General features: G+C 45.9%; 1 protein-coding gene across 2 annotated transcripts in view; it reads right to left on the bottom strand.

The window, feature by feature from the left end:
- Positions 1-11591, bottom strand: part of LOC144151622 (lipase member K-like) — a 28556-nt gene extending 16965 nt beyond the window's left edge. For both annotated transcript variants that reach the window (XM_077682737.1, XM_077682736.1), the window contains exons 1-3: positions 11291-11591; positions 6856-7075; positions 1315-1426 (exon numbers count right to left, since the gene is read on the bottom strand). In XM_077682737.1, the coding sequence (XP_077538863.1) occupies positions 1315-1426; positions 6856-7075; positions 11291-11386 (428 nt within the window). In that variant the 5' untranslated portion in view covers positions 11387-11591. The remainder of the gene's footprint in view (positions 1-1314; positions 1427-6855; positions 7076-11290) is intronic.
- Positions 11592-13573: the final 1982 nt, after the last annotated feature.

The raw sequence follows: 13573 nt of genomic DNA, 5'->3' as shown, positions 1-13573 counted from the left end.
GAAGCTTGCTCGCTCCCATCGACTATTACATAGTAACCTTACGAAGTTGTTTTTCAATCGGGCCCAACAGAACCCTAAAACTCCAGAAGAAAACAGGCGAGGTAGTAGTGTGTTCGTAGAGCGAGATTGCCAACTGTTGTATGCTGCGAATCAGTATCCGACAATTTTGCAGCAGCCATCATATTCTATTACCATATGGGCATTGCGCGCACAGCGGTGTTACCACATGAGACAGAAAAACAGTGGCAGTAAGTGTGAGACTAAAGCTGCGGTGATAACACAAAGGCGCTAGGACAATAAGCGCCGTAGGAAAGCGTCATGTGGGTTGATGCTGTCAGCAGGAAGTGCTAACGCTGGACTGAAGTTTTGAAAGATTTTCGGGTTATACTTCGAATGTCGCGAGTAGGATCTGCCCGATCACCTTGGGGTACTTGGAATGCGATACATGTTCATGCAAAGTCTAAGTGATTACAGGCTGTGTATAGCAAAGGTGAATTGCAGCGGCAATTTTACGCGATATAGCAAAAAATACTCCTTTTCAGCGGCGGTGTGAGTGCTGTACCATCAACGCAAATAACGAGGTGTTCCTAGAGCCAAAACTTCTGATTGAACAGTAAATCTTCTTATTGTTAATTCCCGCAAGTTAGAGCACATCTTTGGTCAAGTAGCATATACAGATTGCATGACGACAGTGATTCCGACTCCGTAGCTGACCTACCAAGCATAACTAAGTGGTTGGTCAGGTGACGTCTCTCTCAATTATTCGCGCGCGGAGTCAGAAAGGTAATCCTTGTTATGGTTAAAAAAGAACCAAGCATAAAAAACGGGACAAAGCTGTGCTGGCGTATTTAGCTTCAACAGTGCAAAGAAAGAACCGTTAAGAATAGACAGCGGTAATTTCATGCAGTGTTTACATTCCTGAAGGAAGACGTGGGATGGCGTAACGTGCTTAATTTTGTATCCTGTTTATTTTGTGTGCGTATAACAATGCTATTAAGGAAGGCAATACATGATACCTTATTTTTTACGGAATTAGAGTAGTGCGAACTACAGGTCGCAGGGTCTTGTTTGTAGCCAGCTTTGCAATCAACTGTACACAAAGTTGTTGGATGCGTCGGAAGTATTTGGGAGGGTGTGAAAGCAAAATTGAAAGAGTCATAAATGTTGAGTTTAGGCTACATCCTGTTTAGGAAGGCGGTAGCCTTCAAGTTGTTAAAACCAGCCCTGTTTCTCCACGAAATGAACGACCCTCTTTATTTTACCCCAGCGTGTCGTTTTTAGGGCCCTAGGTACGGCTGCAGAAACACAGCTCACCTGAATTGCCAGAACGCGCGTTCTGACCTTGAATATTTCAAGTGGTGAGTGTAGACGTTGCCGCGTAAATTGCCAAGCCATACGTCATACCCAGCGTCGGCGAGAAGAAAACCTGTTGAAAGGAAGAGTTGACGTTCATGTGGTGACGTCTTTGTTCCAATAGCAACACAATTCTACAAATACCGCACGAAGGTGTCTTTATAGAACGGAAGTTTCAACTTTTTTAAGTGCGAATGCACTTTATAAGCGACCCCAAACCTTCCACCGCCGGCGGCGGCGGCGGCGTCCGCAGTCCTCCTCTCCCTAGCAACGGCGTGGAGCGGAGAGGAGCGTCGGTAGCAACGGCGCGGTAACGTCACTTCACCACGTGACCGCGCTCGCTCCGCCTCCTCGCCGTGGCTGCGCGGGTGCGCGCCGCTCCCCGCACCTCTCCTCGCGCCGTGACGTCATGGTATGACGTCACAGCGCGCCTCCTCTCCCCAGCAGCTGCGCGCGCCTCTCTCTCCACCATGACGTCACACTCTCTCCTCTCCCCCTCGCTCGGCTGCAGCTGCCGTGCGTCGCTGTCCCTCTCCCCTTGCGCTCGCCTCCTCTCTCAGCCACCTGGCTCGGCGCGCTCGGCGCGGCGTACCCCCCTATATATGCAGCGATAAACTGCCAGACCTCCGTGGGTCGGCTCGCGCGCGCTCACGGGCGAATGCCAACGGATTTTAACTTTACTCCCCCTCATAGCATCACCCCGTGCATTCGCACTTAACCATGTTCACCCTCGGGGAAATGCTTGGGAGTTTTTTCTCCTTTAAGGACACAGAGCAGTAGGGACTCAACAATGTAATACAGGAAAGGCTGCCTGCATCCGCACGTACAAACGCGTATGAATGCAAAGCGAATAAGAACAGGGAGTGGGGAGGTTGTCTAATAAACATAGAAAAAACTCAGCCGTAGTAAACACCAAGGACGTCATAGGGGTGGTATTACGTCATTTCTTTGCCTTGTAGCAAGGGAGTTTTGTGAAAGCTTTGAAGAACACTAAAGAGGGGAGGAAAATGTGCTCCTCGGGTAACGCACGAAAACGCTTAGGAATGCGCGGCGGATGTCATATCGGTTGAGTTATGGGAAGGCTCTCGGTTAAAGGGGCCATGCAGATAAAAAGCAAGTTTGTTTCATTCAAAAGACTGGCTGGTTAGAATAACGCTGACTCCACCCTTAACGCGAGCTTCACTCAATTACGCTAAGTAAGTAGGAAAAATATCGGGTCATCTGCAATAACGTGAAATCTGGGGAGCGGCGTAGCATGCAGCGAATAAGAGTATTCTTGCTGCCTTGCCGTTTTTGCCCATGGAGATGAAACAGTTGGGGTAGAGGTTTAGAGCTTTGCTGTGATAGCCTGGTGTCTGAAGCAGGAAGCGTTCTAGACAGAAGCGTTGCAAAATGAGTGTCCCGGTGTGTTCTTTTATACGCGTTACGTTCAAGTACGAGGCTTTTGAAAGCAAGTGTCGGAATGTTTTATTAACATGAATATATGAAACGACGACAGGAGTCGTCGACAGCCCGAGCCCCTAGTGATTCGCCCCTAAAAGAAAATAGTCGTGCGATCCATTATCATTTCCCTCACTAGAACCTATGACGTAACATGTACAACTGTGCGATTGGCTGATGCCGGCAAAAGCAAACGCAAATTGAACCGTGATTATAAGCTTGCACACCATGCTGTTTGCGCTTAAAAAAGGGACCATTATTTGTAGCAGTAAGAATGGTAGGGTAAGCAACGGAAGTTCCGAACGAACACGTAAACATCAAAGTACTTAGTGTGGCACTTTGCCGGCTTGCAGACTGTCTAACAAAGCCCCGGAAGCATTGGACTTGTTTGAGACAATGGTGACCAACTGAAAAAAGTGACACGGCCACTTACGTTACTATGTTTCTGGAGTCATAGCTTATGTTTTTAGACGCGATTACTATCGACCCTACTAAAGATATGGCAGGTATATAATCCGACCAGAAGCAAAGTGCGAACACTGCTACCTCAGCGTTATTGTAACGCCATCTATGAAAGTGAGCGATAAACAGGATAACTACGCGCTGTCTCTGATATGGTAGCAGCCCTAGTCAGCAGAAAATATTTTGTTTTAAGGCCCTGCTGTGGATATGTCATTGTCGACTTCATGATACACACCGTTCAGTGGAAAAAGTGAAATTTCTACTGAAAATGTTTTTTTTACATCAAGAAATAAAGCATCGTTTACTGTTGGACAAGCGCTGAAGGCACTATAAAACACGAAATCTCTCGAATAAAAAGGTTGAATTTTCAAATCAAAAGCCTATTTTTATTTTTAACAAAGGAGGGGGCAGCCGCAGGAAGCTGCTGGTAGAGGCGGCTTTACGAGGCGACTGCCCCGAACATACACAAAGGTTACATACCTTAATAAATATGAAACAAATCGACAAACGACTCGCGAGAAATCATGAGGCATTATACTGCACCTCTCAGCCTTGAAGTACATATACTGAAACACAAATCAATTAGAAGGAAACAAGCACCTCGTTACATACATCACCACTTAGATACTTCAATAATGATAGAACATGCCCTGATATACACATTTATACATAACTAAATTTCTTTTTTTTTTGCAGGTTTTAAATAATAAATTTATCATCATGGCCTCCAAGATCCTCGATAACATGCGACAGTCATATATAAGAAAGGAAAAAAACATCATCTGAACTGTTGCGGTAACAGTGAAAATTCACATAAAAAAGTAAGCTACGAAGTATAGTATAAGTTATTTTCTAAAATGAACTTTTATATTTGATTCCTAAAAACTCTTGGAGTGCAAGAGAAATAATTATACCTGCATTTTTAATAATACGCTGATTCTCTGAAACAAAAAGGTTTGCATGCGTTTTGTCCTCGCTTTGGCCGCATGTCTTTTATTCGCCGGAGTGAGTACTGCGTAGTTAATGCAGTGTCTGTTGCCAAGGCCAACTTGTTGTACACAATTTGTAGTAGTTTTAGAGAATATACCTGATCGGCTCTAAGCATGCTATACTTAAAAAAAATGTTCTGTTCTTAAGTTGATCATTGGGCCTTTGTAATTCATATAGACTCGAGGACTTCTTTTGGTAAATTAGCCAGGTGTAGTTATGGGCACTTGTGCCGCAGAATACCACGCTTTAGCAAAGTTCAGAATAAAAGAGAATATTGCAAAGCTGTAATTTCAACCAATTAGGAATAAGGTGCGCAATTTTGTGCATTATTCCAACGGTTTTAAATCATTCACTACAAAGTTGGTTTACGTGTGTATTCCATTTTAAATCATCTGGGAACCTCACAAATAAACATTTTCGCTGCTTTACAATATCGCCTTGCGGGTACATTTGTTTACATTGCCGTGTGGGTAGAATCTTCAGCCACATAATATCGGAGGTGATCCCAGAAACCACAGCAAATTCAAGTGAGAATGAATATATAAGAGGCAGGCTGAACACCAAAACCACCTTTGCATACCACAACTTTAGAAAACTGCTTTACCATTGAAACATTTTAATGGTGTTAGGCATACAGCCGAGAAATTCCGTCTGATGGTGGAACAGAAACTGCCAGTTTTCAGCTATATCGAGTGTACACCAACTGAGGGGGTGTACGCACAAGTTTGTTTGCTGGAAGAGGTATTTTACCGTGAGCAAGAACAGGATAGAAAACAATAAACTCAGAGGCAAAAGTAAAGGCATAAATGATACATTTACGACGATTATGCACATGTTTTTCTCAGAATACAAGCGCAGGTGTTGCTACAAACATAGCTACGGTATATCACGTTAAATGAATTCAGAACCGAGAGAAATTACAAGAAGAATCAAAACGTGTTCCAGAGTAACCACTCCCTAAAAGAACTATTGAAGTGACTAAATGCTGCATATCTGAGCGCAATTCGTTCTGTGGGGCTCCGCCACCGGCATTCTGCCGAAGGAAAGCAGCACTGGGCCGCTTTTCACAATCCACGCAACTATAACGTCAAAAGCCTCCCATAATTCCCCAGCAGCGCCCGCTGCACTTGAAACCATAGCTAAGGTGTTGGTGAGGCGGCTTGCTTCACACAAGCACAAGCACAAAAAAAGCAAATGAAAAATGGCAGCATCTTCACTCCGTGGATGACGGCGAGGGTGCGGAGTACGGGGACTCGAAATGACATCCAAGCTGCGCCCCGAGTGACATCCGATTTGCGCCCCGACCGTCATTCGATTTGAGCCGTGAGCTTCACCTTGATTATTCCCTAAATGAAACTGCAACTCGTGGCTCAAATCGGATTTCGCCTGATTTTCGCTTGATGGTGGTGTGCGCACGGATGGACGCGGACGGACATTGGGAGGTCGTAAGGTACTCCGCACCGTTACAGGCGAGGATGTAAGCCGTTTGACTCTCGGGTACTAACTCACGGTCGTAGCCCAATTGGGAAGACGACTGACACTAACTCTGTCTTGTTTACCAGACACAGGCTCGAATTCTGCCGGTGCCTGTGTGATTGTTTGCGATTGTAAATGCTATGCGCACGGTCGCGGACGGACATTCTGCGGTCCTAAGGTACTGCGCACCTAAAACAATGCTATGCTTCTCTGGTTACCTTCTCACTCTCCCGCAATATTCTCTTCCACTGTCCTCGTGGAGGTTCCGTGTTGCCTTCTGCCACATTCATCCATGCTACCTCTTTGCTATTTATTGTCATTGATTTCCTGCCACGTAGCGTTCTTTCTTGCTCCCCATGTTTCTATTTCACCCAACTGCACCGAGGAAAGCAGCTAAATCACAGGTACGGGGGCTTAAAGCTGTGCTCCAAAAATAAACAACCATCTAAAGAACTTACGGTAGGCCTCAGATTGTTGAGCTCCCCCTGCGTCGCCTTCAAGTAAATGTCTCTGTTTTATTTATGGGCGTTGCTATTCCAGATTGTCTAATAATTGCCTTCGAATTAGGCACCGAAGCAGCTCTACCTGCAAGGAGCTGTAATTGGGTTGATTGATTGCAGGGTTTAATGGGCCGACGCAACGCAGGCGATGAGGCGCGCTGTAGTGGAGGGCTTCAGATTAATTTTTACCACCTAGGGTCTTTAGCGTGCGCCAAAATCTCGAACACACGGGCGTTTTTGCTTTTCGCCTCCATCAGAAAAGCGGCCGCCACGGCCTGGAATCGAACCCGCGACCTCGTGCTCAGCAGCGGAACTCCTTAGCCACTTAGCCACCGCGGCGGGTAGCTTTACTGGGAAAAACAAATTTGGGGTAACCTTCCTTTGATGACCGGCAGAGCAAGCAACGTCGCCTCCACCGCTTTTCATGCACAACTGCTATGAAAACACTCGGCAGAAGGGGACACCGACATGACCACAAGTGAGCGAAAATTCCACGTTCATCAATCACCCACTTCATCTGTGCTCTCACGTATAAAATCGACAGGATCCAAAACGTTCCAGGAAGGCCGAGTAGGTTTCTTTCGCAGGACGCGTTTAAAACCGCATCGAGCCCATGGTAAAGCTGAAAGCTTACCGAGGCTCTGGTCGGGAAAGTTGGACACAAAATCGTCCGACGAAACTGCCAGTGCGTGAACAATGAGCACTGGCATCTTTCGCGGGCCATGGGACCGCTGTGCGCCTCGGGGCGGTTCGTTCCTGCCACGTGGTATCCTCTGCATTCCGAGCAGGTAGCCATCCTTGGTTACGGCGGTGTGCTCCTCAACCGCGTAGCCCTTGCTTACTATCAGTTGAGACTGGGAGGAAAGAAAAGATACGAAAAAATGTACTTGCATGGTTGGCCGACTTGCGAGGATTGGTTTCGTTTATGCGATTTTCAAGGAAAATGCGTGAACTGTATTTAGCGTAATATTGCAAAACCTGCGATTACCGTGTGAGCCCTGGTCGCATTAAATGGCCAATCCTACTCGTAGCTGACTATTTATGCTATTGAAACCGGCGTGTCTTGCTGATTGTGGTAACCATGCGGATAGGTAAATTAGTATTCACATTAAGGGACATATATTTATTTTTTGTGAACAAAAAAGAACAAGAAATTTATTTACATACTGAAAACAGGTTTCAAACGTTAGGTATAGAACGTTTTTTCTCGGCCACTTAGCCAAACTACTGTGATGCCGGAGAAAAAATTTTAAATGTATTTAGTTAAAGTAGTTACGAATGCTGGCTGCAATGTGCAACGTGTTAATCTTTACGAGCAGAAAGTTCCCAGCAGTGTGGGAGATTTGTAATCAAATGAAAATTACGCAGTAGGCATAGTGGAAGACGCAAGGCAGACCGGGGACATGGCTGCCCAAAACGGGAATGATAGCTTCTTTAATATCGTGGGAAATCTACATGTTGATTATGATTAACTGGCGCGGGCCCGTGGGCGATTTAAAATCGTTCCTCGCGAGAAACGTCCGCGTCTGCTTGTAAAGGATGAAAGCGTTGCGTCCCGAGCGGAACCTTCTGCATTGTACCAAAATTCGTGGAATTCATTGTCAGCGTCAAACGTCGTATCACTTCTCTGACTTCCCCTCACGGCAAACTTGTTGCAAGGATAACAAGTCGTTCGCGATCTTGACATTTTGCTTTTCTGTTCGTGACGTGAATACATGTAAGGGTATCATGAAGTGCTGTCCTGTCTTGTTTTTTCAGTATTGCATGCACCGTCGTGCAATTTTCACCACAGCCCAACTTCGCCAAGGCTAAGCCTACTGCAACCAATCTTTGCGCCCAGCTCGCTAAAACCCTTCCATTCGCGTTGGTCATCAGTAAAAATTGTAGTGACAGTCATCCTCATCATTATCATCACCAGCCTATCTGCGCCCACTGCAGGGCAAATGCCTTTCCCATTAATCCCCAATTACCCAGGTCCTGTGCTAACTGCGACCAATTTATCCCCGCAAACTTCTGGATCTTATCAGCCAATCTAAGTTGCGGCCGCCCTCTGCCACGCTTGCCTTCTCTAAGGACCCACTCTGTTACCCTTAATAACCAACCGTTATCTTGCCTTCGCATTACATTCCTTGCCCGCATCATTTTCTTCTTCCTAATTTCTACTAATATGTTCTTAACACGAGTTTGTTTCCTGATCCACTCCGCTCTCTTCTTGTCTCTTAATGTTACACCTATCATCTTCCGTTCTTACTCTCACTGAGTTGTCCTCAATTTAAGTTGAACCCTCTTAGTGAGCCTCAAAGATTCTGCCCCGTAGGTGAGTACCGGCAAGATGCAGCTGTAATGCCCTTTCTTCTTCAGGGACAATGGTAGGCTGCCATTCGTTATCTGAGAATGTCTGCCGTATGCACTCCACCCCATTCTTATCCTTCTAATTATCTCTGCCTCATGGTTGGGATCCGGAGACACAAATTACAAACGGGCTTTAGTAGATATATTCGCTTACCACTTATCTCAAACCGGTGTGCTGTCCAGAAGTTATTGATCATTACTTTAGTTTTCTGCATAATAATTTTCAGGCCCACAGTTTTACTCTGTTCGTCCAGTGCGGAAAGCATGCTTTGCAATTCGTCCCGTGAGTTACTTAGCAAGGCAACGTCATCAGCAAATCTGAAGTTACTGAGGTATTCACCATTAACCCTTGCTCCCACATGTTCCCAATCCACCGTTCTGAATACTTCTTGTAAACATGCTGAGAATAAAATTGGAGAGATTGTGTCTGCTTTTCTGACGCCCTTCCGTATAGGTATTTAGTGGTTTTCTTTAGAGGATGATGGTAGCTGTGGACCCATTGTAAATATCCTCTAGTATTTTTACATAATGCTCGTCTGCACCCTGGTTCCGTGATGCCTGAATGACGGCTGAGGCTCCGACAGACTCAAAGGCTTTTTCTCATATTCTATGAAGGCTATATATAGGCAATTGTAGTGCAGCTATACGTAGTGACAGTGGTGTCAGGCAATTCTCAAAATTCTTGTGTAGCCATCTCCCTTGGGCAGCGAGTCTAGCGAGGTTTTCAGCTCGGTCTTCTGCCTGCCTCGGCTTCGCTTTTTATTAGCTTCTGATTTTGGCGTGTTTATTTTCGTACTCGGTATCAGATAACAATATGGCTTTTTGGTTTCTTCACATGCAGCGGAAGGAATAGGACAGGGTGGTTCCGCACTTATACCTTCAGGGTGATGAAGCTGCTCAGACTATTGCAAGGGTGCGACCGCGCGCGCTGCAACGACGTTAAGTGAGAGTAGGGCTACAAGAAGTTGCGGTAAAGATTCACATTCAGGAAGCTTGGAACGAAGACGTACTGAAACTCAAACGGCGGGACTCTGTGTTTCCTTTCGCATTCTTGACATTAATGTTATCGTCGCCGGTTTGAAGCGGCGCTGATTCCTTCTTGTCTGCGACTGCGACTGGTGTATCCTTTCCTTCAAGCTTGTCATCCGGGTGCCCTCGATATGCTCCCTCGTAACTGTCTTCTCCTGGCATGTTCTGTTGAGCTAAATCTTCGGCGTTTTGAAATGGTGAATGAAGCCTGGGGTCTAGCGACGGCTTGTTACTGTGCGTAGACTTGAGAGACGTTACCTGAAGAATGGTTGCGATCGCCTTTTATTCCTCTGTAGGGGTGAGAAGCGTTTTCCCGCGGCGAAAGTCGCGTTGTACGGAACGTCTTCTTCCACCGCTGTCCTGGAGCAGTTGTACAACGACAGACCTGCTGGCTTAACGCTATCCCCAGTCGAGGATTTGAGGGTATACGTACATCGTGACGTGCGCAGCATGGCGCGGGTTCTCCCTTTCTTTTTTATGGGAGTGATAGACGGGAACGTCAAGGTCAAGTATATACAGTAATCCATCGTTATAACAAAATAGCGGGATGACGAAAAATTTCGTTATAAGTGGTATTTCAGTATATTTGTCTAGTCAAAAAAAGCTAAGGCAGTCGAGCTTTAATTGCGGCAGAACGGCTAGGAATAAAAACATGATGTATTCAGAGAAGCGAAACTTTAAATCGAGTGCAAAAAACGCCGTGAACTTTGACTGTTTTAAGTTCTGGCCGGGTGCGAGCAACTCCTGCTCCAATTTGACGACGGCTTGCATGAAACTGTGGTCGCCGTATCTGGGCGCCGTGAAGAGCTGTGACTGGCGTCCGAACGCCTCGCAGACTGGAGAGCGAATGAGGAGAGAAAGCAGTGACAACATTTATAGGGGCGCGCGGGTGTCACGGAACGCTACGATATTTTCGTTCTGGGAAAGGCCGAAAATGCCGTGGCTTTAGTCTGAGGCTGTGTATGTGAGCTAAAAAAAACGGCTGTTCGCGTATTCTGGGAGTGAGCGCAATTATCAAAACACACCCGTTTTGCACTAGGGACTTTGCGTGATCACTGGACAATTTTTTTCCGAGGCGTGCAGCCATGGTCTTCGCAAAACAAATTTTTTGATGCCCCGTTGTCGACGGCGCTGCTAAGTCTACGGTTCGAGTGCCGTTATGGGCGCACCGTGGCGTGCACGCCATTTACCAATGTCGGGGAACCACATTCAATGACCCTACCACGCATTTTAACCCTTTTTCTAAAGTCGGATGGCGCAAATTGAGCATGACCGGTTCGAGAATATCGCCGGGGAAACACCGGCTTGCATTGCATTGACCGAAGATGTTGACAGCCTGACTCGCCGCAGGGTCGCCGCAACTCGGAGACACCCCCTCTCGCCTCTTCACTCTAAGCGGGTCACGCTCTAAGAGCGCTTCGAGTAATGCGGTCTGAAATGAATGTGTTTTTGTTGGGACCAGAAGAAATTTCGCACAAAGATTTATTTATATATATACCAAAACACACAAATTTTATTATTCTGTTAAGTAATACTTAGGGCACTGTGATTTTCGATGGTGGTTTGGTGATTTCGAAGTACGCCCTGTTCCCTACATTTTAATAAATAAACGGCAAATTTGCTAGGCGGTTTCTCATTGCTCACAAATCATGTTGGCAGGGCCAATAATGTCAAAACAATTTACTTACCGCGTTCCTGAACGAATCGGCATCAAAGTGAATCGTTGCTACCACCCCTCGTGCTGATAGAATCATGCCAAATATTAAAATTCCGAGTGCTCTCATGGCAGTGCCTGTGCCTTACAATTGTAGCAATGAATGAAAGTAGAAGGAGCATAGAATATAAGCCCAAACACAATTTTACTCAGCAAAAGCTGTTAAATTATTGCACTTTTATGCGGCCGTTGCATACGACAATATGGCCAGAGGTATAAGTCGTGAATGTTACCATGAGATATTTCTACCCAACTGGCGTACGACTTGTTACATTGATTGCTAAAGAACAACTGTGTTTGTGGCGGGAAGCACATCCTGTACTTTCGACAGATGAGCGAAGTATCCACAGGAACGCAGGCTGAGGCCGGATACAACAACTTTTCTGAACTCGTTCCCGCTCAGGAGAAGGGGCTTTACATGCACGAATACGTCGGCGTCTATTGAAGCATCCTGAGTACTACGGGGATAGTAAAAGCGGAAAGAGGAAAAGAGAGATAAAAATACTCCACCAATTTTTTTATAGTTTTAACACGAAAGTGGTTTATTCCCGGATACACGCAGATTTAGCTGATGTCATATCCGTCACGGAAGTCACACCTGTACAACGAAGCAAGCGCCTAAAAGGGTGCACCCCTGCACACAGGGTCTTCTTGCGGGGAAGGAACGTTTGCACTAAAGAGTACGTTATAATTAGGGTTGTTCGTTTTCGGGTTTTATATTTTAACATGATTTCACTGACGCCTTATCCGTTACGGAAATGACGCCAGTACACCTTTGCCGAAGGGACCCGCCAGCAGGATGTCGCTCGCGAAGCATACCCACAAGACAGCCGCCGAAACGCAAATCATGCTCAGCTCCAGATTTCGCTGCACATTTTACTTGCGTGTTTTACTGATTCCTATGTCAGAGGAATCAACCGCAGTTTGTTTCTCAGAACAGCAAGCGCACATTACACAAGCGAAGCTATTTTTGTGCGTTCCACTTAAGGTAGTCGCCATAAAATGTTTCCAACAGCACATTTATTTGAGTGTTACCGCCGTCACACGTTCCCTATATATCTTCTAACATAGCCTCTTATGATTACAAAGCTTGCTTAATCACGTCAAATTGGCGGTGTCGCACGTAATCATCCACCGCAGGAGGGGTCAACATTCTTATAGAGCGTTCTCTGGCGTTTTGTCATCATCATTGGCCCAGACTGCTTTTCGCTCTCGTCGGGCTGTTAGGATATGACCGTTTCATTCGTGATATAATTCCTATTGAATATTCGTAGCTTGACTGATTCGGAAACAAGGTTTTTGCCACTCGTTTACTGTTCGCGTGGTTTGTTACGGTGTTCAGGGTATCAGGCCAGCGTTATATACACCGTGTTTTATATTGGATTCCAGAATGCAGTTCCCGGGGGGATATTTGTGAGCTCACAAGGAATTCTGCGAGTGCAAAAAGTGACTCGAGTGCATTTACAGAAAGGACTTGGTTCCAACAACACCTCACGTGAAAGTGACTGCCGAAGGCTCTTCTTTCCAACGGACTAAAAAATGCAGTGTAATTCCATTCTGTGAAAGTAGAGGACCAGTTTAGCTGTTTCTGGGTATTTGGATTGCCACAAACCCGGTCTCTAAACGTGCCGTCTCGCCGGGAAAGTGTTTAGCAGGATTGTAACATAGGGGTCCCTTTTCAACAAACAATGAGGACATGCCAACTTTCAAATACAAGGCCTGCAGTGGTATCCTTCTATTCGGCTTCATTTCTATTGATAAATGCATTGCTGGGAAGGCATCTTTCCGCGGGACACCTGCATCATCTTGTACGGAAAAAAGAAGAGCAGTGGAACTTCCAATACCTGTGCGTGGGACTCAAGAAACATAGTACTGAGAAGACCGAATGAACACTTCCTGAGTATGAGTTTCACTTTCACATTTACAGTGAGCGTGGTTTCACTATTTCAGAATGCCGCGAATCTGCTCGGCGGGGAGGGCGCTTGTTTCGAAGGCATGTAGTTTTTTCCACGATGATCTTGTCAGCGCAGCATCCCAGTGCTCAAATTTAATGTTTGTAGAGGATGTGGGATAAAAATGGTGTTACCTTCATAGGAATCGGAAAATGAAGCGCCAACCACAAAAAAAGCACGGGAAAACTGCGTTTGACTATTAAAAAAACACACCGCAGAGTACCGGAATCACGCCTTCAAGAGCGGCTTAACTTCTCAATCCCACAACGCTAACAGGGCTCAGTGAACTCACATCAATTGGTCGT

The sequence above is a fragment of the Haemaphysalis longicornis genome, unplaced genomic scaffold (genome assembly GCF_048455015.1).
Source record: "Haemaphysalis longicornis isolate Haplotype H1 unplaced genomic scaffold, Haemaphysalis longicornis Haplotype H1 scaffold_9, whole genome shotgun sequence".
Lineage (NCBI taxonomy): Eukaryota > Metazoa > Arthropoda > Arachnida > Ixodida > Ixodidae > Haemaphysalis > Haemaphysalis longicornis.
This window is presented reverse-complemented; position numbering and strand designations above follow the sequence as displayed.